The sequence below is a fragment of the Salvelinus fontinalis genome, chromosome 24 (assembly GCF_029448725.1).
Source record: "Salvelinus fontinalis isolate EN_2023a chromosome 24, ASM2944872v1, whole genome shotgun sequence".
Lineage (NCBI taxonomy): Eukaryota > Metazoa > Chordata > Actinopteri > Salmoniformes > Salmonidae > Salvelinus > Salvelinus fontinalis.
The window spans coordinates 13849851-13871275 of NC_074688.1; the positions used below are offsets into that span (position 1 = coordinate 13849851).

Genomic DNA, 21425 nt, shown 5'->3' on the forward strand with positions numbered 1-21425 from the left:
CGAAGGTTCTCCCATCTCCACAGAGGAACTCTAGAGCTCTGTCAGAGTGTCCATTGGGTTATTGGTCACCTCACTGACCAAGGCCCTTCTCCCCCGATTGCTCAGTTTGGCCGGGTGGCCAACTCTAGGAAGAGTCTTGGTGGTTCCAAACTTCTTCCATTTAAGAATGATGGAGGCCACTGTGTTCTTGGGGACCTTCAATGCTGCAGAATTTATTTTTTGGTACCCTTCCCCAGATCTGTGCCTCAACACAATCCGGTCTCGGAGCTCTATTCCCTCGACCTCATGGTTTGATTTTTGCTCTGCCATACACTGTCAACTGTGGGACCTTTCTAAATCATGTCCAATCAATTGAATTTACCACAATTGGAATCGAATCAAGTTGTAGAAACATCTCAAGGATGATCAATGGAAACAGGATGCACCTGACCTCAATTTCGAATCTCATAGCAAAGGGTCTGAATAATTCTGTGAATAAGGTATTTCGGTTTCTTATGTTTAATACATTTACAAAACTTTGTCATTATGAGGTATTGTGTGTAGATTGATGAGTACAAACATGTATTTAATCAATTTTAGAATAAGGCTTTAACGTAACAAAATGTGAAAAAGGCAAGGGATCTGAATACTTTCCAAAGGCACTGTATATATATATATATGGAGAGAGAGAGAAGAGAGAGAGCAGAGAGAGAGAGCGAGCAGGATAGACAGACAGATGGATGGGTATTTTACATCTAGACTCTGGAGGCAGTAGATGATAGACAGACCCGATCTCTTGGTTCTCAGCCGGTCTAGGCTCCGCTCACGACACGGTTCCTCTCTGATTGGTGTCCGATTGATAGATCTCCATCTAACCCCTAGGACTCCCCCCACGGCCCCCAGTAGTTCTCTCACCTTAGACGGGGGACAACGATGAATCACCAAGGTTACAGTGCCCATCTGTAGGGCTGTGTGAGCCTGGCTCATTGTGTTGACTCTGTGGGACTAGCTGTGTGGGTTTAGGACTCTGTGGCAGGTTAATGTATAACTAAATGATAACTCCCACTGCACTGACAGCTGTGGGATTAGCATGTTCACCTGAGCTCAGGTGGATTGGATATCCCGGTGCTAAAGTAAAGAGATGTTTTTACTGCTGTGAAATGGGAAATTTCCCTGGTTTTCCTGGTTTTCAGAGTACTAGGTTGTATGTCTCAAGGTAAGACATGGGTTTTCCAGGTCTTGGTGGGTTTTAGTGGTATTGCTGGTGCTCGACTATGATATAACATGTTGCTGTAATCCCGTGGGTTTAATGGCTGCGTTGATATGGAGTTATCAGTACCTGTGTAGATAGGGAATCAGTCATTTCAGTGATCCATTGAAGCCCACACCTTTCAAAGCATTTGTCATTAGTGTTTGCATAAAATATTACATAAAAAGTACATTTAACTGCCATTAGGCTCACTGTATGAAAAGGGGCATTTTGTTTTGACTGCCGTTGTCTGCATTCTCTACTTGCCAACCTTGAAACCTGTGATTCAAACAATGTAGTTGATTGTGTTCCTCATCCGTTGTGCTTTTAGCATATTTCCTGTGTGTGACTTTTGACTGTCACATAGAGAGCTATGTGTTTGTTGATTGACTGTCCTTCATTATAAAGACACGAAAAGGCCAGGACAACACTGTATAAAACAATGTTTCAATGCAAGATGGATCTTCTTCCGGTCAACAACTCTCAAGGCCTTTTTGTTTCTCTGTAGAGGTTTTCTTTCCATCACCTATTAAATCTTTTTTTTTTATCTCATTCTATCTAAATAATGTTTTTGACTCGTCCTTTGCCTATTTCTAATATTTATAATGACTGGTATTTGCCCAGACCATTGTGTTGTTTGTGAATTTGGAAATCAGGGTCATACTTAATAACACTTTTTGGGAAGGGAATCTATTTTCATAGTGGTAGGTCATATTCCGTAGAAATCTTAGACAGCTACTTTAAGTATAATGGGATCATGTGTTAATTACAACTTTACTTCCTGATGTCCACTCTCATTGAGCTCAGAGTGGTCCCTATATTGACATGAGTCATTTGAAATGTTTGATGATTATTACAATAATGATAATGCACTACATTTATTACCAATATTTAGTTGTCTGTACTTTCATTCTTTACATTTCTTACCATTATCCTGTCAATAAGAAGGCCCAACAGCAGCCCATTTATTATTCTGGAGTGACTGTTTTGAGGAAGTGGAGTGGGCTTGGTGATCTGTGTTTGTATAACATACTGTACATATGGGTGTGAGAGGGTGTAGGACTGTCCTTCCTTATGTGTTCTGCCTCAGTTCAATGAGCTCTTATTGGGAACCAGGGTGGAAATGCTGCTCGCTGGAGATGATCGCGGTGTGATAATTGTAGTTACTGGGTTTGAGTAGTTTCAGGTCACGTTCAAGGCTACATTGCAGACTGCCCAGTCAGGCATCAGATTTCTATATCACATGACGTGTTTAGCTCGTGTACCTCTCAATGTAGTCAGCCTGGAACGTAGCCTCGGTGACCAGACCTCTCTCCATGTCCATAGAAATACCCCCCAAAAAACCTTGGTCACACTTAAAAAAGGATCAGACCCTTTTTTTCAATTTTCGCCTAAATGACATACCCAAATCTAACTGCCTGTAGCTCAGGACCTGAAGCAAGGATATGCATATTCTGTTATATTCTGTTATATTCTTGAACGGAAACACTTTGAAGTTTGTGGAAATGTTAAATGAATGTAGGAGAATATAACACATTAGATCGGGTAAAAGCTAATGCAAAGAAAAAAACATGCGTTTGTTTTTTTTTTTTTGGTACCATCTTTGAAATGCAAGAGAAAGGCCAATATATGACTTAGGAATCTAGGCGCAATTTAGATTCTGGCCGCTAGATGGCAACAGTGTATGTGCAAAGTTTTAGACTGATCCAATGAACCATTGTATATCTGTTCAAAAGTTTGTATCAAGACTGCCCAAATGTGCCTAATTGGTTTATTAATCACTTTTCAAGTTCATAACTGTGCACTCTCCTCAAACAATAGCATGGTATTCTTTCACTGTAATAGCTACTGTAAATAGGACAGTGTAGTTAGATTAACAAGAATTTAAGCTTTCTGCCAATATCAGATATGTCTATGTCCTGGGAAATGTTCTTGTTACTTAGAACCTCATGCTAATCGCATAAGCCTACGTTAGTGCAACCGTCCTACGGGAGACCCACCGATCCTGACGTTTTTAAACGATCTCACACTGGTGTTATGCTTTGTGGACATCACAAAGCCATACCTCAACCTATACCAAATAAACCCTAATTGAAAATATCCTCCATTAATTCATTTAGTGCTTATTTAGGAAATGCAGTAAACTCTACTTCTAGTGATCACATTGGTCCAGGACAATTTGATACGCTAGAACTGCATTCATTCTAACTGTATGACATTGTAGTCAAATAATCAACTCTGTTTCTCTGTTTGTTTCAGTCTGCCGAGTTCTTTGACATGCTGGAAAGGATGCAGGTAAGACTCCTCCGTCTCCTTCCTCTTTCTCTTCCTTCTCTGCTTCCTTTTCTTCTCTCTAAGTTCCCACTGCTGCTGGCATGGACGTGGTGATGAAAGCACGACACGTTCATCACTTTCTGAGATTTTAATCAAGGGTCCTCCCCTAACGAGCAGAAGGGTCCGTTATTAAGCCACGGGAGTTTGGAGGGGGAACGCGGGCCGCCCTTAATTTGAGGAGCCGAGAACACCAGGTCCAATCTCTGGTCCTGATTGAGTAATGAGCCAAACGAGACCAAGTTAACGAGCACCCTCTAAAAAAACATTGATTTCTCTGATCTGTTCTGCTGCACTGTGTCTATGGGGTTCTGGGATCTTCTGTGGATTGGGGTTTTAGGCAGGATGGGGGCAGGAAGAGGGTGGGTGGTGGTGGCAGCTCTGCCACGCCAATTTGGGGACAGTGGGGGAGCTTTTGAAAGAAAGAGAGAGTGAGCGGAGGAGGACAGGAGATCGATAGCGCATGATAACAAGTGGGCGAGGAGGAATGAGGACAGAGGCCACACAGGCCCGCTGCCACCTCTGAGCCAGTCCTTACCAGACCCCTCTCTGTCCCCACAGCGCCACATCGACCTGCACTACTAACTAGACTAGAGTAATCGATGGCCGAACAGTTGAAAGGCCTCTATCTGGAATGGTTGATCACAAAGCCTGTCTCAGACGGATCGAAGATGGATGTATTAAGACAGACCCCTAGCTTTGATCTAACCCAGCGGTGTTGACAAGTAGTCCCCCACTGAGCTATAGCGGTTCCCCCATCCCCTCCACTGTCTGTCTCTCTGAGCTAGCCTGGTCCCTGATCTGTTATTGCTGTATTGCCAACTCCTATGGCCATTGTCAATACAGCACAAACAGATCTGGGATCAGGCAGCAAGCATCACTGGAGGATGAGGACCATTCAAACACATGCAGGGAGTGCTTAGATCAGGGCTGCCCAACCCTCTTCCTGGAGATCTACTGCTCTATGACTTTTCAGTCCAACCCTAATTTAACACCCCGGGTTCTACTTATTAGCTGCTCAACAAGACCTTAACCAGCTGAATCAGATATGCTAAATTAGGGTTGGACTGAAAACCTACAGGACAGTAGATCTCCAGGAAGAGTGTTGGGCAGCCGTGGCTTAGATAGATAGACAGACCAGTCTGTGCGTTGACCACTGCTTAGATAGACAGACCAGTCTGTGCGTTGACCACTGCTTAGATAGACAGACCAGTCTGTACGTTGACCACTGCTTAGATAGACAGACCAGTCTGTGCGTTGACCACTGCTTAGATAGACAGACCAGTCTGTGCGTTGACCACTGCTTCGATAGACAGACCAGTCTGTACGTTGACCACTGCTTAGATAGACAGACCAGTCTGTACGTTGACCACTGCTTAAATAGACAGACCAGTCTGTGCGTTGACCACTGCTTAAATAGACAGACCAGTCTGTGCGTTGACCACTGCTTAGATAGACAGACCAGTCTGTGCGTTGACCACTGCTTAGATAGACAGACCAGTCTGTACGTTGACCACTGCTTAGATAGACAGACCAGTCTGTGCGTTGACCACTGCTTAGATAGACAGACCAGTCTGTACGTTGACCACTGCTTAGATAGACAGACCAGTCTGTACGTTGACCACTGCTTAAATAGACAGACCAGTCTGTGCGTTGACCACTGCTTAAATAGACAGACCAGTCTGTGCGTTGACCACTGCTTAGATAGACAGACCAGTCTGTGCGTTGACCACTGCTTAGATAGACAGACCAGTCTGTACGTTGACCACTGCTTAGATAGACAGACCAGTCTGTGCGTTGACCACTGCTTAGATAGACAGACCAGTCTGTGCGTTGACCACTGCTTCGATAGACAGACCAGTCTGTGCGTTGACCACTGCTTAGATAGACAGACCAGTCTGTGCGTTGACCACTGCTTAGATAGACAGACCAGTCTGTACGTTGACCACTGCTTAGATAGACAGACCAGTCTGTACGTTGACCACTGCTTAGATAGACAGACCAGTCTGGACGTTGACCACTGCTTAGATAGACAGACCAGTCTGTACGTTGAACACTGCTTAGATAGACAGACCAGTCTGTACGTTGACCACTGCTTAGATAGACAGACCAGTCTGTACGTTGACCACTGCTTAGATAGACAGACCAGTCTGTGCGTTGACCACTGCTTAGATAGACAGACCAGACTGTGTGTTGACCACTGCTTAGATAGACAGACCAGTCTGTACGTTGACCACTGCTTAGATAGACAGACCAGTCTGTACGTTGACCACTGCTTAGATAGACAGACCAGTCTGTACGTTGACCACTGCTTGGATAGACAGACCAGTCTGTGCGTTGACCACTGCTTAGATAGACAGACCAGTCTGTACGTTGACCACTGCTTAGATAGACAGACCAGTCTGTACGTTGACCACTGAAATCAATAATGGAAGGTAGGGATAAGGATGCAGTCTATTTCTGGTAAATGACTTGTGAGATTCTGTGTGTGTGGCAGGTCTTAATGGCCTTCCCACAAACAGAGTACAATATACAGAGTAGTGGGTTTGTCTACCAATGAAATCAATAATGAAACGTAGGGATAAGGATGATTGAGATATGATTAAGTCTGGTAAAAGACTTGAGAGAATCTGTGTGTGTGGTAAGGATTCAGGCTTCAGAGCCTTCCCACATGCACAGTCTTTCTCCACAGGTCTTTCCAGGAGATTGGTAATTGTGCAATTCAGGATGTGTCAACTAGTCATGTCGGCTTGGCTCTGCATATATTACGCAAACACTTCTTTTTACCAAGCAAATATTTTCCCTGGGTTCCACCTATCAAATGTTTACCCAGAGAATGTACAGTCCAGTATTATACGTACAGTAACGGATTTGGGAGTTGTGTAAGTCCAGGAATGATATTTTGTACCCTTGTGACCCTCCGTCCACATGCGTGACCCTGTCCAGGTCCCTAAATCTGAGGAGACGAAGCCCCACTCGCAGAGAAGCAAGGTCTGAGAAACACACACACACACACACATCAGTGTCTGTGGACCTCACCGCTGGGCATGCTTCTCTGTCATGATGCAGTGACCTCGCCTCTGTCCATTCCTTCATTCATGTATTCCTTTATTAGTTTTTGTCCCATCCCTTCTTTATTTGATTGCGATGGTGGTCATCCTCTGTGCTAAGCCTGTCAGCCACTGCAGTGGTTTCACCACTCTCTAAATGACTTGTAACATTCTCTTAAGGTCCCCTCAACCAGGAAAAAACGTAGGCTAACTTCAAATAACAAAGAGCTGTGCATAATGAATGTGATTCCCTTCAATCTCCTGGGACTATATACAGTGTAAAAACAAAGGCATGGAGATCGATTGGAGTCGATGGTGAACGTCCAGGGATGGACTGGCCATAGGGCAATTCTGGCAAATGCTAGATGGGCTGGTCCATCTTTAGTCCATCTGTATAAAAAAAAAATGTTTGTGCAAAATTAAAGTAATAATAATAATGGGTGCCTCAAGTTTAAAAAAAAATGGGCCTCGAGGGACAAAATGGGGCAGTGTGATAGAAATACACAGGTCTATTTCTAGTCCTAGTCCGTCCCTGTGAACATCACATCACAGCAGGTTTAAAGGTCATACACCAGCTGACTGCTAACCAGCCCCAGTGACTTAATGATGAACCCAGGAGCTCATAGAGTCAACCCTGAGACTCGTATCCCTGAGATTGTCGGAAGGTTTAGACTCCTCCATTTGCCTGTTTGATTCATTTGTTTCATTGTGTTGCATCACTCATTGGAACATCAGTTGCTTCTGTGGAATAAGTCACTGTATATATGTTCACCCTGAGTTTCTGTGTTCAAGCTTGCTATAGTGACGGACCGCCTCAGCTGACCTCATTGTAATGTAGTTCAAGGCCCCTGTTTGAGTTCTTTACAAACACAACCTGCCTTTCTCCCTTCCTTGAAGCAATCACTGATCTTACACAAATTGATAGGTGTGAGCAATAGTTCTATTTCATAGCATTCACCTACCCAACCTTGTCAGATCAGGGATTTCTTTACGGATGGGAGGAAGGAAATAGGCATTCTCTGAAGTATTTGAACAGGGCTGTAGTTATTCCAGCCTGTAAGGTTAATGATCTGTGTGTGTCTCTCCTCTCTCTGTCTGACAGGATGACTACATCCCATACCCGCGGATAGAGGACGTGAGTCAGCGCTCTGATACGATCATATCAATTGGATCAAAACACTATGCACCAACAAGCACGAACAACACAAACCCACATAAGCACGTATACAGTATGCGCACACGCACGCACGCACACACACACACACACGCATGCACATACTGCTGGTCAATGTAAAACAAGGCTCAAAGAACTTTTACAGGCACATTTATGATCAAAGTTCCAAGCTCTAGGCAGTGTTCTAAGGTGCTGCATCGCGGTGCTTGAGGCGTCACTACAGACCCGGGTTCAATTCCAGGCTGTGTCACAACCAGCCGTGACCAGGAGTCCCAAAGGTCGGCACACAATTGGCCCAGTGTCGTCCGGGTTAAGGGAGGGTTTGGCCAGGGGGGGGCGCCTGCAGGCTGACTTCGGTTGGAACTTGAACGCTGTTTCCTCCGACACATTGTTGCAGCTGGCTTCCGGGACGGGTGTTAACGAACGTGGTTAGGCGGGTCATGTTTCGGAGGACGCATGACTCGACCTTCACATCTCCCGAGCGCTTTGGGGCGATGCAGCGATGAGACAAGACCGTAATTGGATATGACAAAATTGGGGAGAAAAAGGGTAAAATAACAAATATTTATTTATATGGCCCTATTCTTGTGGATGGTGATATTTTGGTACATAAACCACTTCCTTGCCCCTTGGCTGTGTGGCTTAGATTCTGGAGAAGGGTAGCCCATACCCGCAGGTGATCCTGCCCCAGTTTGGGGGTTACTGGATTGAGGATGCCGAGGCGCCTGTAGGCACCCCCACCTCTTCGGAGAGCAGCTTCTGTGAGGAGGATGACGGAGGGAGTATGAGCCCTGCGGGAGGGTTCGGCTTCAGGCTGGAGTGTAACAGCACTGCCAGGGCCTACCGCAAACACTTCCTGGGCAGGGTGAGTCAAGGCCTATTTGACTTGTAGTAATAATGTGAGTGTGTGAGTGGGGGAGGAAGGGGGGTCTGCGCCTGCATGTGTGTGTTGTGTGTCTGTGTGTGTGTTTATGTTGATGTGTGTGTGTGTTCTCTGTAAGGGTGTGTATCTCTCTTTAAGTCTTTCTCCATTCAGTGTTTTTCCTATTTCAGGCTTAATTCTGCTCTGGGATTATGACTAAGCATGTTTTAAATATATATGCATATTCAATAGTTCAGGACTCAAACAAATTAAGAATCAGTCGTTTGGAAAAGGAACGTGTAATTGACTTAAATTATGTGGAGATCTGTGAAATATTGAGTGTGAAACCTTATTTGAGGGTGTGTAACTTCTTTAAGCTGTCATCATACTGTGTAGTGATTCGCTGTCTCTCTGACTCTCTTGCACTCCCTCCCTCCCTCCCTCCCTGCCTCCCTCCCTCCCTCCCTCCCTCCCTCCCTATATCTTTCTATCACTCTGCCTCTCTCTCTCTCTTCTTCAGGAGCATATGAACTACTACTGCACAGGCAGCAGTCTGGGGAACCTCATTATGTCACTGAAGCACGAGGAGGCAGAGGGCCAGGAGTTCCTCCGCATCATGCTCAGGTAACTACACTAGGGCCTGGAGTTCCTCCGAATCATGTTCAGGTAACTACAGTAGGGCCAGAAGTTCCTCCATTATGTTCAGGTAACTACAGTAGGGCCAGGAGTTCCTCCATCATGTTCAGGTAAATACAGTAGGGCCAGGAGTTCATCCATCATGTTCAGGTAAATACAGTAGGGCCAGGAGTTCCTCCATCATGTTCAGGTAACTACAGTAGGGCCAGGAGTTCCTCCATCATGTTCAGGTAAATACAGTAGGGCCAGGAGTTCATCCATCATGTTCAGGTAAATACAGTAGGGCCAGGAGTTCATCCATCATGTTCAGGTAAATACAGTAGGGCCAGGAGTTCCTCCATCATGTTCAGGTAACTACAGTAGGGCCAGGAGTTCATCCATCATGTTCAGGTAAATACAGTAGGGCCAGGAGTTCATCCATCATGTTCAGGTAAATACAGTAGGGCCAGGAGGTCCTCCATCATGTTCAGATAGCTTCAGTCATATAATAACATACAGTAGGGCCATGGTCTGGACCCATAGTTATAGTCACACTAACCCTACAGTACCATGTGAACATTTATTTCCAAATAGAAGTTATTTTACACTAGCCAGAACTTTCACTGTAGAAATAGGAATTATGTATTTGCGATGTGCACACAACCTACCTTCTTTAAGATGCGGTTATTGATACTGGTTTTGTGCAATCATCAACCAGGTCGAGGACAAAGACACACCATGACAGGATCTCTCTGGCAGGCCTCAACCAGCTTCCCAGTGTACCCCAGATAGCCAAGGTGAGGAGTGTTGACCTAAGCACCACCAATACAACATGCACTCAATGTAAAGTGGCGATCTGGGTTTCAAGCATCAACAATGCGGCCAGCCCGCCACAGTGTGGGTAAACAGCTGAGGGATGGGGCTGAAGAAATGTAATGAGATCAAAATGATCTTAACCATGTGTTGAAACTATGCAATGTTAGTTCACAATTACATTGTTTACAAACAATGAGGTAAAACAAGCTTTTGGGTTCTGATGCGTTAAGACAGTTGAAGTAAGCTCATGATTCATTTATACATTATATATATTAGAATTAATTGAACAGTCCAAAAAGGCATGTACCAATCCCAGATTGCCCCTTTATCCTAAAATCGTCACTATGGTTTCAAATGAATCTGTATCTATCTGTTTGTCTGTGTTTCAGCTTCTCTGCGACGACGTGACTGGCCTGAAGTTCAACCCAGTCCTGTACCCCAGAGTGAGTCTGCTCCACAGTTTCCTCTGGTTAGCTATACAGCCTGACCCTTCTGTTCTCTCTTACTGATGTGGTGTCGGCAGTGCTAAAGACAGATCTGATCCAGGAGCTGTTCATCACTTCAGAGGTCATTTGGATGATGAAGCTGCTTGTTGTGCCTCTACTCCGGGTCCTGTAGAACTCATCTGTTATTATGACAGTCTGCCCAGACTGCTCCCCCTCTCCTCCACTCCCGTCCCTTACTAGTCTCAGCTGACTGCCTTTCAAAATGGCCACAATCAACCCACAGTCGTCCTGGGTCATGTTCATTAGAGCATGCAACGGAAAATTTTTACAGCTGTAAAATGGAAATTAGCACTTTTATTGGACAAGTCCAAGTTGTCCCGCCCTGTTTTAGTCGGTTTATTTCCGTTTGGTGCCTATTGAATACAACCCTGACCTCCCCAAATGTGATAGGCATACACTACATGACCAAAAGTATGTTTCACATCTCATTCCAAAATCATGGGCATTAATATTGAGTTGGTTCCCCCTCTGCTGCTTTAGCAACCTCCACTCTTCTAACAAGGCTTTCCGCTAGATGTTGGAACATTGCTGCGAGGACTTGGTTCCATTCAGCCACAAGAGCATTAGTGAGGTCGGGGACTGATGTTATGCCTGGCTCACAGTCAGCATTCCAATTTATTCCAAAGGTGTTCGATGGGGTTGAGGTTAGGGCTATGTGCAGGCCAGTCAAGTTCGTCCACACCGATCTCGACAAACCCTTTCTGTACGGACCTCGCTTTGTGCATGCGGGCATTTTCATGCTGAACAGGAAAGGGCCTTCGCCAAACTGTTGCCAAAGTTGGAAGCACAGAATCATCTAGAATGTCATTGTATGCTGTAACCTTAATATTTCCCTTCACTGGAATTGAGGAGCCTGAACCATGAAAAACTTGCCCCAGACCATTATTCCTCCTCCACCAAACTTTACATTTGGCACTATGCACTAGGCAGGTAGCTTTCATCTGGCATCCGGACAATCTCAGAGTTGTCCATCGGACTGCCAGATGGTGAAGTGTGATTCATCACTCAAGAGAACATGTTTCCACTGATCCAGAGTCCAAGTGTGTCGAGCTTTACACCACGCTAGCTGACGCTTGGCTTTGCTCATGGTGATCTTAGGCTTGTGTGTGGCTGTTCGGCCATGGAAACCCATTTCATGATGCTCCCTGTCGAACAGTTATTTTGCTGAGGTGTCTTCCAGAGGCAGTTTGGAAGTTGGTAGTGAGTGTTGCAACCGAGGACCGATGATTTTTTATGCACTTCAGCTTCAGCACTCAGCAGTCTCATTCTGTGAGTTTGTGTGGCCTACCACTTTGCGGACGAGCCGTTGTTGCTCCTAGACTTTTACACTTCACAATAACAGCACTTACAGTTGACTGGGGCAGCTCTAGCAGGGAAGGAATTTGACTTGTTGGAAAGGTGGGGTCCTATGACGGTGAAAGTCACTTAGCTCTTCAGTAAGGCCATTCTACTGCCAATGTTTGTCGATGAATATTGCATGGCTGTGTGCTCGATTTTATACACCTGTCAGCAATGGGTGTGGCTGAAATAGCCAAGTCAACTAATTTGAAGGGGTGTCCACATACTTTTGTATATATAGTGTAAATGTCTGCCCGAGTCATGGAGGGACTTTATCACATAACTGGATATTATATGTACATGCACATCCTTATAAATGTTGTTGTTTTTGGTTTCAGGGCTCTCAGTTGATAGTAGGTTATGACGAACATGAAGTGAACAATACCTTTAAGTTTGGTGTCATCTACCAGAAGTTTGGTCAGGTGAGTGTGAAATGCAGGTTTTTATTGCCAATTGGTGTTCCAGTTTATTCCTTATCAATCCCATGCTATTTATTTTCGCCCTGTAACCTGCATTGTGCATGGAACCCCATACGTAAACAACTCTCCCATTTAATCTTCTCCCCTCATCCCTCTCTCCTCTCATCGCTCCATCCCAGACGTCAGAGGAGGAGTTGTTTGGGAACAACGAGGAGACGCCAGCCTTCCGAGAGTTCCTCAGTGTTCTGGGAGACAACATAGAGCTGAATGACTTTAAGGGGTGAGAGACATACAGTACCAGTAAGAAATGTGAACACACCTACTCAATCCAGGGTTTTTATTTTTTACTATTTTCTGCATTGTAGAATGAAAGTGAAGACATCAAAACTATGAAATCACGTAGTAACGTGTTAAACCAATCAAAATATATTTTATATTTGAGATTCTTCAAAGTAGCCACCCATTGCCTTGATGACAGCTTTGCATTCTCTCAACCATCTTCATAAGATAGTCACCTGGAATGCATTTCAATTAACAGCCTTGTTAAAAGTACATTTGTGGAATTTCTTTCCTTCTCAATGCGTTTGAGCCAATCAGTTGTGTTGTGACAAGGTAGGAGTGGTATACAGAAGATAGCCCTATTTGGACTAAGTGCATAGCATGGCAAGAACAGCTCAAATAAGCAAAGAGAAACAACAGTCCATCATTACTTTAAGACATGAAGGTCAGTCAATCCGGAAAATTTCAAGAACTTTGAAAGTTTCTTTAAGTGCAGTCGCAAAAACCATCAAGCGCTATGATGAAACTGGCTCTCATGAGGAGCGCCACATGAAAGCAAGACCCAGAGTTACCTCTGCTGCAGAGGATAAGTTCATTACGGGGCGACAGTAAGCCTAGTGCTTAGACCGTTGGGCCAGTAACCGAAAGGTTGCTGGATCGAATCCCTGAGCTGACAAGGTACACATCTGTCATTCTGCCCTTGAGCATGGCAGTTAACCCACTGTTCCCCGGGCGCCAAAGACGTGGATGTTGATTATGGCAGCCTCCCGCACTTCGCTCATTCAGAGGGGTTGGGTTAAATGCGGAAGACACATTTCAATTGAAGGCATTCAGTTGTACAATTGACAAGGTATTCCCCATTCCCGTTAGAGTTAACTGCACCTCAGATTGTAGCCCGAATAAATGCTTCACAGAGTTCAAGTAACAGACACATCTTAACATCAACTGTTCAGATGAGACTGAGTGAATTGGGCCTTCACGGTCGAATTGCTGCAAAGAAACCACTACTAATGGACACCAATAATAATAAGAGACTTGCTTGGGCCACGAAACACGAGAAATGGACATTAGATCGGTGGAAGTCTTTCCTTTGGTCTGTCTGACGAGTTTCCGCCGTGTCTTTGTGAGATGCAGAGTAGCTGAATGGATGATCTCCGAATGTGTGGTTCCCACCGTGAAGCATGGAGGAGGAGGTGGTATGGTGTGGGGGTGCTTTGCTGGTGAATCTGTCAGTGATTTATTTAGAATTCAAGGCACACTTAACCAGCATGGCTACCACAGCATTCCGCAGCAATACAGCATTATGTGGGAACTCCTTCAAGACCATTGGAAAAGCTTTCCAGGTGAAGCTGGTTGAGAGAATGCCAAGAGTGTGCAAAGCTGTCATCAAGGCAAAGGATTACACTTTGAAGAATCTCAAATATAAAATATATTTTGATGTGTTTAACACTTTTTTGGTTACTACATGATTCTATGTGTTATTTCGTAGTTTTGATGTCTTCACTATCATTCTACAACGTAGGAAATAGTAAAAATAAATAAAAACCAATGAATGAGTAGGTGTCCAAACTTTTAACTGGTACTGTAGATACAACTCTACTATTTCTGCTCTACTTTTGAGAGGGAGGGGGAGAGAGAGAGAGGGAGAAAGGGAAAGAGAGAGAGAGACACAGAGACAACTCTACTACTACTCCAATACTGAGAGGGACAGAGAGAGTTTTAGTTTTATTTTTTATTTAACCTTTATTTATCTAAGTCATGTAGGTACTACTGAGAGAGAGAGTTCATGCAGAGAGAGAGGGAGAATGGAGGGAGGGAAGGAAGGAAGGATATATACTGCTACCTTGCTACCATTCATCATGAGTAGGGCCAGGAGTTTTCCCTGTCACGTGATTAGGAAATGCTCCTGGCACTACCCAATAATTGAACACCATGGTAATGTTAATCATATAGTGTTGTCGCTGTGCTCCTAGGTTCCGTGGTGGTCTGGACGTATCTCACGGTCAGACAGGCTCTGAGTCCGTCTACACCGTCTTCAGACAGAGAGAGATGATGTTCCACGTCTCCACTAAACTACCGTTCACCGAGGGAGACGTACAACAGGTACTGAACACGCTACACCACACACAGCATAGTAACCGTGGTTACAGTAGGTGTTTTGTGTGTGCGTGCGTGTGTGTCACTCATAAACACCCTCTGTTTCCTCTTCCCTCTCACCTCACACCTTTCTCTAATACTTGTGACTAATTATACTGTAGCACATACAGTCAAAATGTCCTAAGTTGTTTACAGAACACTATGCTCTTGTCCCTCAGCTCCAGAGGAAGAGGCACATAGGAAATGACATCGTGGCGGCGGTCTTCCAGGAAGACGCCACCCCCTTTGTGCCTGACATGATCGCCTCCAACTTCCTCCATGCGTATGTGCTGGTGCAGGTGGAGAACCCTGGTACTGAACACACTACATACAAGGTCAGTACTATTTCCTACTATGAGCCTTACAGGCTCACTATGTGATATTTGCAAAATAGTTTATTTATTTATTACGGAGTGGGCCTTTAAGGCATGGATATTATGTAACCGGTGTGAAATGGCTAGCTAGTTAGTGGTGCGAGGTAGTAGCGTTTCAATCGGTGACTCGCACTGAGACCTTGAAGTAGTTGTTCGCCTTGCTCTGCATGGGCCGCGGCTTTTGTGGAGTGATAGGTGACGATGCGTCGAGAGTGACTGTTGTCGATGTGTTAAAAGGGTCTCTGTCTGTAACAGACAGGGAGAGGGATGCAAGCTACACTGTTGCAGTTACCTAAGCCAGACTCTCTATACAGTAGATGTGTGACATTAATTGCTTTGTGTCTGCAGGTGTCTGTTACAGCGAGGGAAGATGTACCTCCATTTGGCCCACCTCTCCCCAATCCAGCGGTCTTCAAGAAGGTAAGAGAGAGAGAGAGAGAGAGAGAGAGAGAGAGAGAGAGAGAGAGAGAGAGAGAGAGAGAGAGAGAGAGAGAGAGAGAGAGAGAGAGAGAGAGAGAGAGAGAGAGAGAGAGAGAGAGAGAGAGAGAGAGAGAGAGAGAGAGAGAGAGAGAGAGAGAGAGAGAGAGAGAGAGAGAGAGAGAGAGAGAGAGAGAGAGAGAGAGAGATTGAAGGAGAGAGAGAGAGAGAGAGATTGAAGGAGAGAGAGAGAGAGAGAGATTGAAGGAGAGAGAGAGAGATTGAAGGAGAGAGAGAGAGATTGAAGGAGAGAGAGAGAGATTGAAGGAGAGAGAGAGAGAGAGAGAGATTGAAGGAGAGAGAGAGAGAGATTGAAGGAGAGAGAGAGAGATTGAAGGAGAGAGAGAGATTGAAGGAGAGGGATAAAGATATATATATATATATATATATATATATATATATATCAACATAGAGAGATTGAGAGAGAGAGAGAGATTGAGAGATTGAGAGAGAGAGAGAGAGATTGAGAGATTGAGGGAGAGAGAGATTGAAGGAGAGAGAGAGAGAGAGATTGAAGGAGAGAGAGAGAGAGAGAGATTGAAGGAGAGAGAGAGAGAGAGAGATTGAAGGAGAGAGAGAGAGAGAGAGATAGAAGGAGAGAGAGAGAGAGAGAGATTGAAAGAGAGAGAGAGATTGAAGGAGAGGGATAAAGATATATATATATATATATATATATATATATATATATAGATATATATATAGATATATATATACATAGAGAGAGAGAGAGAGAGAGAGAGAGAGAGATGGAGTTAAAGTTTCCCATTGTTATTTACAGTGAAAATTTTATGAGAAACCTGCCATCATATACAGTTTATTCAGAAAGTATTCATACTCCTTGACTTATTCCTCATATTGTTGTGTAACAGCCTGAATTCAAAATTGATCAACTTATATTTTTTCACACCCATCTATCTACACACAATACCCCATTAACAAAGTGAAAACATGTTTTTCGACATTTTTGAAAATGTTTTGAAAATGAAATACAGAAATATCTAATTTACATAACTATTCACACCCACGAGTGATTACATGTTAGAATCACATTTGGCAGTGATTACAGCTGTGAGTCTTTCTGGGTAAGTCTCTAAGAGCTTTGCACATCTGGATTGTACAATATTTGCACATTATTCTTCTTCAAGCTCTGTTAAGTTGGTTGTTGATCATTGCTAGACAGCCATTTTCAAGTCTTGCCATACATTTTCACGCCGATTTAAGTCAAAACTGTAACTAGGCCACTCAGGAACATTCAACATCGTCTTGGTAAGCAACTCCAGTGTATATTTGGCCTTGTGTTTTAGGTTATTGTCCTGCTGAAAGGTGAATTTGTTTCCCAGTGTCAGTTGGAAAGCAGACTGAACCAGGTTTTCCTCTAGGATTCTGTCTGTGCTTCGCTCTATTCCATTTCTTTTTTATCCTAAAAAAGCATACCCATAACATGATGCAGCCACCACCATGCTTGAAAATATGAAGAGTGGTACTCAGTGATGTGTTGTGTTGGATACGTCCCAAACATAAAAGTTTGTATTGAGGACGAAAAGTGAATTGCTTTTCCTAATTTTTTGCAGTATTACTTTAGTGCCTTGTTGCATACAGGATGCAAGTTTTGGAAAAAATATTTATACCCTAGGTGCCCTTCTTTTCCAGGAATTGGAAAACCTCCGTGGTCTTTGTGGTTGAATCTGTGTTTGAAATTCACTGCTCGACTGAGGGACCTTACAGATAATTATATGTGTGGGGTACAGAGATGAGGTAGTCATTCAACAATCATGTTTAACACTATTATTGTACACAGAGTCCATGCAACTTATTATGTGACTTGTTAAGCACATTTTTACTCCTGAACTTATTTAGGCTTGTCATAACAAAGACTATGAATATTTATCGACTCAAAACATTTGAGCTTTTCATTTAGAAATAATTTTTTTCTAAAAACAGAATTCCACTTTGACATTATGGGGTATTTTGTGTATAGACCAGTGATACAAAATCTCAATTTAATACATTTTAAATTCAAACTGTAACACATTCTGGCGCTGTATCAGTCCTTTTCGTCCCGTCGACTCCAGACGACCAAATGATGATGAGTATGGTGCTGATGAAAGTCACCCCCCCCCCCCCTCCCCCTCTCCCCAGGGTCCTGAGTTCCGCGACTTCCTGCTGACGAAGCTGATCAATGCAGAGAACGCCTGCTACAAGTCTGACAAGTTTGCCAAGCTAGAGGTGAGAGGGGTGACTCGAGACACCCTGGAGGTGCTGTTCAATCTCTTTCATCTCAATCACCTCTACCACTGCTTCTTAAATGATACGTGGTGGTGTTGTTTCGGTGTGTGTGTGTTTGCTTGCATCTGTGCGTCTGTGTGTGTCTGTGTGTCTCTATGCGTGTGTGTGTACATGTGTCTGTGCGTGTGTGTGTTCCAGGGGCGGACGCGAGCTGCCTTGCTGGATAACCTTCACGATGAGCTCCACAGACAGACCCAGGCTACTCTGGGGCTTGGCCAGGCTGGGGAGGAGGACAAGCTGGAGAACGGGGGCCATGGGGGACTGCTGGAGTCCTTCAAGGTGACTCTTTAACACAGTTCTTTACCTCGTCATCTGACGCCATGTCTGAACCTGTCTGAACCTGTCCCCCACCCTCTTTTTCACCTATCTAGTTCTCTACTGATGTTCTCTCTCGCTTTCTCTCTTTCTCTCGCTCGCTCTCTCTCTGTCTACCTCTCTCTCACTGTCTCTCTCTCCCTCTCTGTCTACCTCTCTCTCACTGTCTCTCTCTCCCTCTCTCTCTGTCTACCTCTCTCTCTCTCTGTCTATCTCTCCCTCTCGCTCTGTCTCTCTCACTCACACGCACACACACGGACCCCCTCTCTATTTCTCTCCCTCTCTCCCTCTCTCTCTGTCTCCCGCCACGCTGCTGTTGGTTGAGATTACGTGATGTTAGTCATCGTACCACCGTACCCGTCGCTCTCCCTCCCTCCCTCCCTCCCTCCCTCCCTCCCCTATCCCCCCGTCTGACCATATGGTGTCTCACTGTGTTCACAGGCAGTGTGGAGGTGTGTGTTGCATGCCACTCATTCAACCACTGGGGGTGCTGTGCTCATCTCTACAACAGCAGTCATTGTCTATTACCTGTCGTCGCAGATACTGTACTATACTGATTGAGAATCGGAACAAAGCATATCACATATTGAAATCATCTCCAAGCATTGAACCACTCAATAAAGACTGTTCCGGTGGTTTTGTTTGTTGTGTTTTATGCCCTGGAGACTAACATTGAAACCAGCACCCCTATTTCCCTTAGTCTGACCTACTAGTGATGACACGTTATCCTAAGGCTTGTGAGGATTTCCTTCACGATTTCAGTGAACTCAGATAGTAGCCTAGTACACGGAACATCATTATCAGTCATATTCAGTGTTGGGGAAGCTACTTTGAAAATATAGTTTACGGAGCTACCAATTACTTCACACTGGAAGAAGTTAAGGTACACTAAAGCTACCTTTAAGACCAATATAGTTTGCTTAACGAAAGCTACTTTGAAAAAGTAGTTCACTACACCCCAACTACTTTGTGATACATTATCATAGCTAAATCTGAAATGTCGTAGACTACAAATTGCAAAAAAAAAACGGATCATTCTGGAGTCAGATGCGAACACAATGTGTAATTTAGCCTGTTAAACACGTTTCAACTGAGAATTAGGCAGGTCTGATGCCAAAAAAGAAAGGAAATTCTTGTTTATCCATATTTTATGTTATTTTAGAAGAAAAGTAGTGTGTAGTTCCACTAGTAAAACACTACTGAAACGTTACCTAGATTATCATTTAATTCAAATACCATCAAGCTGCTGCTAAATGTAGTTAAATTACTAGTTGAACTACATGTAGTTCAATACTCCCCAACACTGGTAACATTACAGTCATATCTCTCATTATCCATGCACTGCATTGCACTCCTTATTCCTCTGTGTAGGAGAAGTGCGCTCTCTGCTGACAGTATACTGTAATAGCAGGTTTGATCTTTCCCATGAACATAAATCTGATTTGATCAATATCAGATACATTCATTTTACCCAACCACATTATCAATAGAATACATAAAAATAATCTATAATACACACCTAATCTTGCGTAATTTGGTCATATGCTCGATGTTTACGTAGTCTGTCCATGAGAGTTTAATACACACCACAGTCAAAGAGCTTTAGAAATGGATGAGTACACAGATTGAGTTTAGTTGCAGGATGCAGTAGGTAGTTGGACCAGTTTGAATCCCGGGCCAAGCGCTGGAAAAAAGAGGGTGAATTGATCTGGCAACTGGAGGGCTGCTGGGTTCACATCCTAAAGATGTTCCCCCTTTGGTTGGGCCCTTAAGCAAGGCTCCTTTACCCCAGAACATGTTCTCCATCCAGGGGTACTGTGCTTGTCTCAACTGTGTGCTGAGATAATGACTGTACTCATTTCCCTTCTCTTCCTCTGTCCTCTTTTCTCTCTCACGCCGTCACCGCCCCCGTCTCTGTCCCTGTCTCTGTCCCTGTCCCCTAGCGTGCGATGCGCGTCCGGAGTCACTCCATGGAGACCATGGTGGGGTCCCACCGTCACCGGAGTCCAGGGGTGGGAGGAGGTGTCCCGGCCAGCTTGAGTGGAGGGGGGCTGCCGCAGAGCACCGAGTGCACAAAGAGTACCTTCTCGGTGAGCAGGGAGGAGAGGGTGGAGGGGGAGGAGTGCTTGAGGTCATAAAGTCATATTTACACACAAATGAAACTGGACATACACATAATCGTGGTAAAATGCACGTTTTGCAAATATTTGCTTCAATTAGTCTTATGATATCAACATGTACTTTTGCAAACAGTCCCATCCATGTAACATAATCATATTTTCCGTGTGCTGATGTAGTTTCAACTGTTTTATATGTGAAGTGTAGTGGTCCATCACAATGTAGCCCAAATCTGCCTTAATTGAGCTCTATCAGCCTCTTAAAGCTGTATATTGCTTGCTTGTTAATGCTGTGTCTCTCTCTCCAGCCACCAATGCTGTCAGCCAAGTCTCCCCTAAAGAGTCCAGTGAAGCGTCGTTCAGGCCTCTTCCCCCGCCTCCACTCCAGCACAGAGAGCCCCTCGGACAGACACACACGCAGGTAAGCAGGCTTTCCATAGCCTGGTCCCAGATCTGTTTGGGCTGTTTTGTTAATGACCATAGGAGTTGGCAAGACATCACAAACAGATCTGGCACCAGGCTTTGCATTCAGGTCAACTTTTGATTTGTGTATTTATCCCTAATACTGAAGCTTTGTTATGTCATTGTGTACTTGTTCTATCTGCTAACTTGGTCTGTATGTTTTTGCAGTGACCAAAAGACCCCAGACATCTGCCCCCTCGGACAGGAAGGGAGATCAGAGACGTCATCCAACCCCAGCTCGCCAGAGATCTGCCCCAACAAGGAGAGGTGAGATGAACCACCAACAAAACACTGAACATGAACACACAAGGTGTGCATGAGGTGTGCATATGCTTTGTAAACCTCTCCTCTACTCCCATCCCCTCTCCTTCCCTCTCTTTACCTCTCGTCTCCTCTCCTCCCATCCCCTCTCCTCATCTCTCCTCTCCTCTAATGCTGTTCCTCTACCTCCTGTCACCAGGCCGTTCCTCAAGTTGAAGGACTGCAGCATCAGCAGACCCAACATCTCTCGCTCCTCCTCCAGCACCAGCAGCTTCAGCAGCACCACCGGAGAGGGAGAGGCCCTGGAGGAGCTTGATACTGTGAGGGCCCGCAGCCACGCCACTGGAGAGGCAGGGGGCTGGGGAGGGGGAGGCCCTTG

The 21425-nt window shown here is 44.7% G+C and overlaps 1 protein-coding gene across 9 annotated transcripts in view; it reads left to right on the plus strand.

Moving 5' to 3' along the window:
• Positions 1-21425, plus strand: part of LOC129821982 (rap1 GTPase-activating protein 2-like) — a 92027-nt gene that overhangs the window by 65197 nt on the left and 5405 nt on the right. For 6 of the 9 annotated variants that reach the window (XM_055879779.1, XM_055879782.1, XM_055879781.1 and 3 more), the window contains 18 exons: positions 3488-3523; positions 6506-6550; positions 7712-7744; positions 8430-8648; positions 9166-9269; positions 9979-10057; positions 10466-10519; positions 12259-12342; positions 12519-12619; positions 14592-14721; positions 14934-15089; positions 15477-15548; positions 17745-17831; positions 18030-18170; positions 20150-20296; positions 20632-20744; positions 20954-21052; positions 21246-21366. In XM_055879779.1, the coding sequence (XP_055735754.1) occupies positions 3488-3523; positions 6506-6550; positions 7712-7744; positions 8430-8648; positions 9166-9269; positions 9979-10057; positions 10466-10519; positions 12259-12342; positions 12519-12619; positions 14592-14721; positions 14934-15089; positions 15477-15548; positions 17745-17831; positions 18030-18170; positions 20150-20296; positions 20632-20744; positions 20954-21052; positions 21246-21366 (1821 nt within the window). The remainder of the gene's footprint in view (positions 1-3487; positions 3524-6505; positions 6551-7711; positions 7745-8429; positions 8649-9165; positions 9270-9978; positions 10058-10465; positions 10520-12258; positions 12343-12518; positions 12620-14591; positions 14722-14933; positions 15090-15476; positions 15549-17744; positions 17832-18029; positions 18171-20149; positions 20297-20631; positions 20745-20953; positions 21053-21245; positions 21367-21425) is intronic. The other 3 variants (XM_055879778.1, XM_055879785.1, XM_055879784.1) reach the window with 1 other exon arrangement.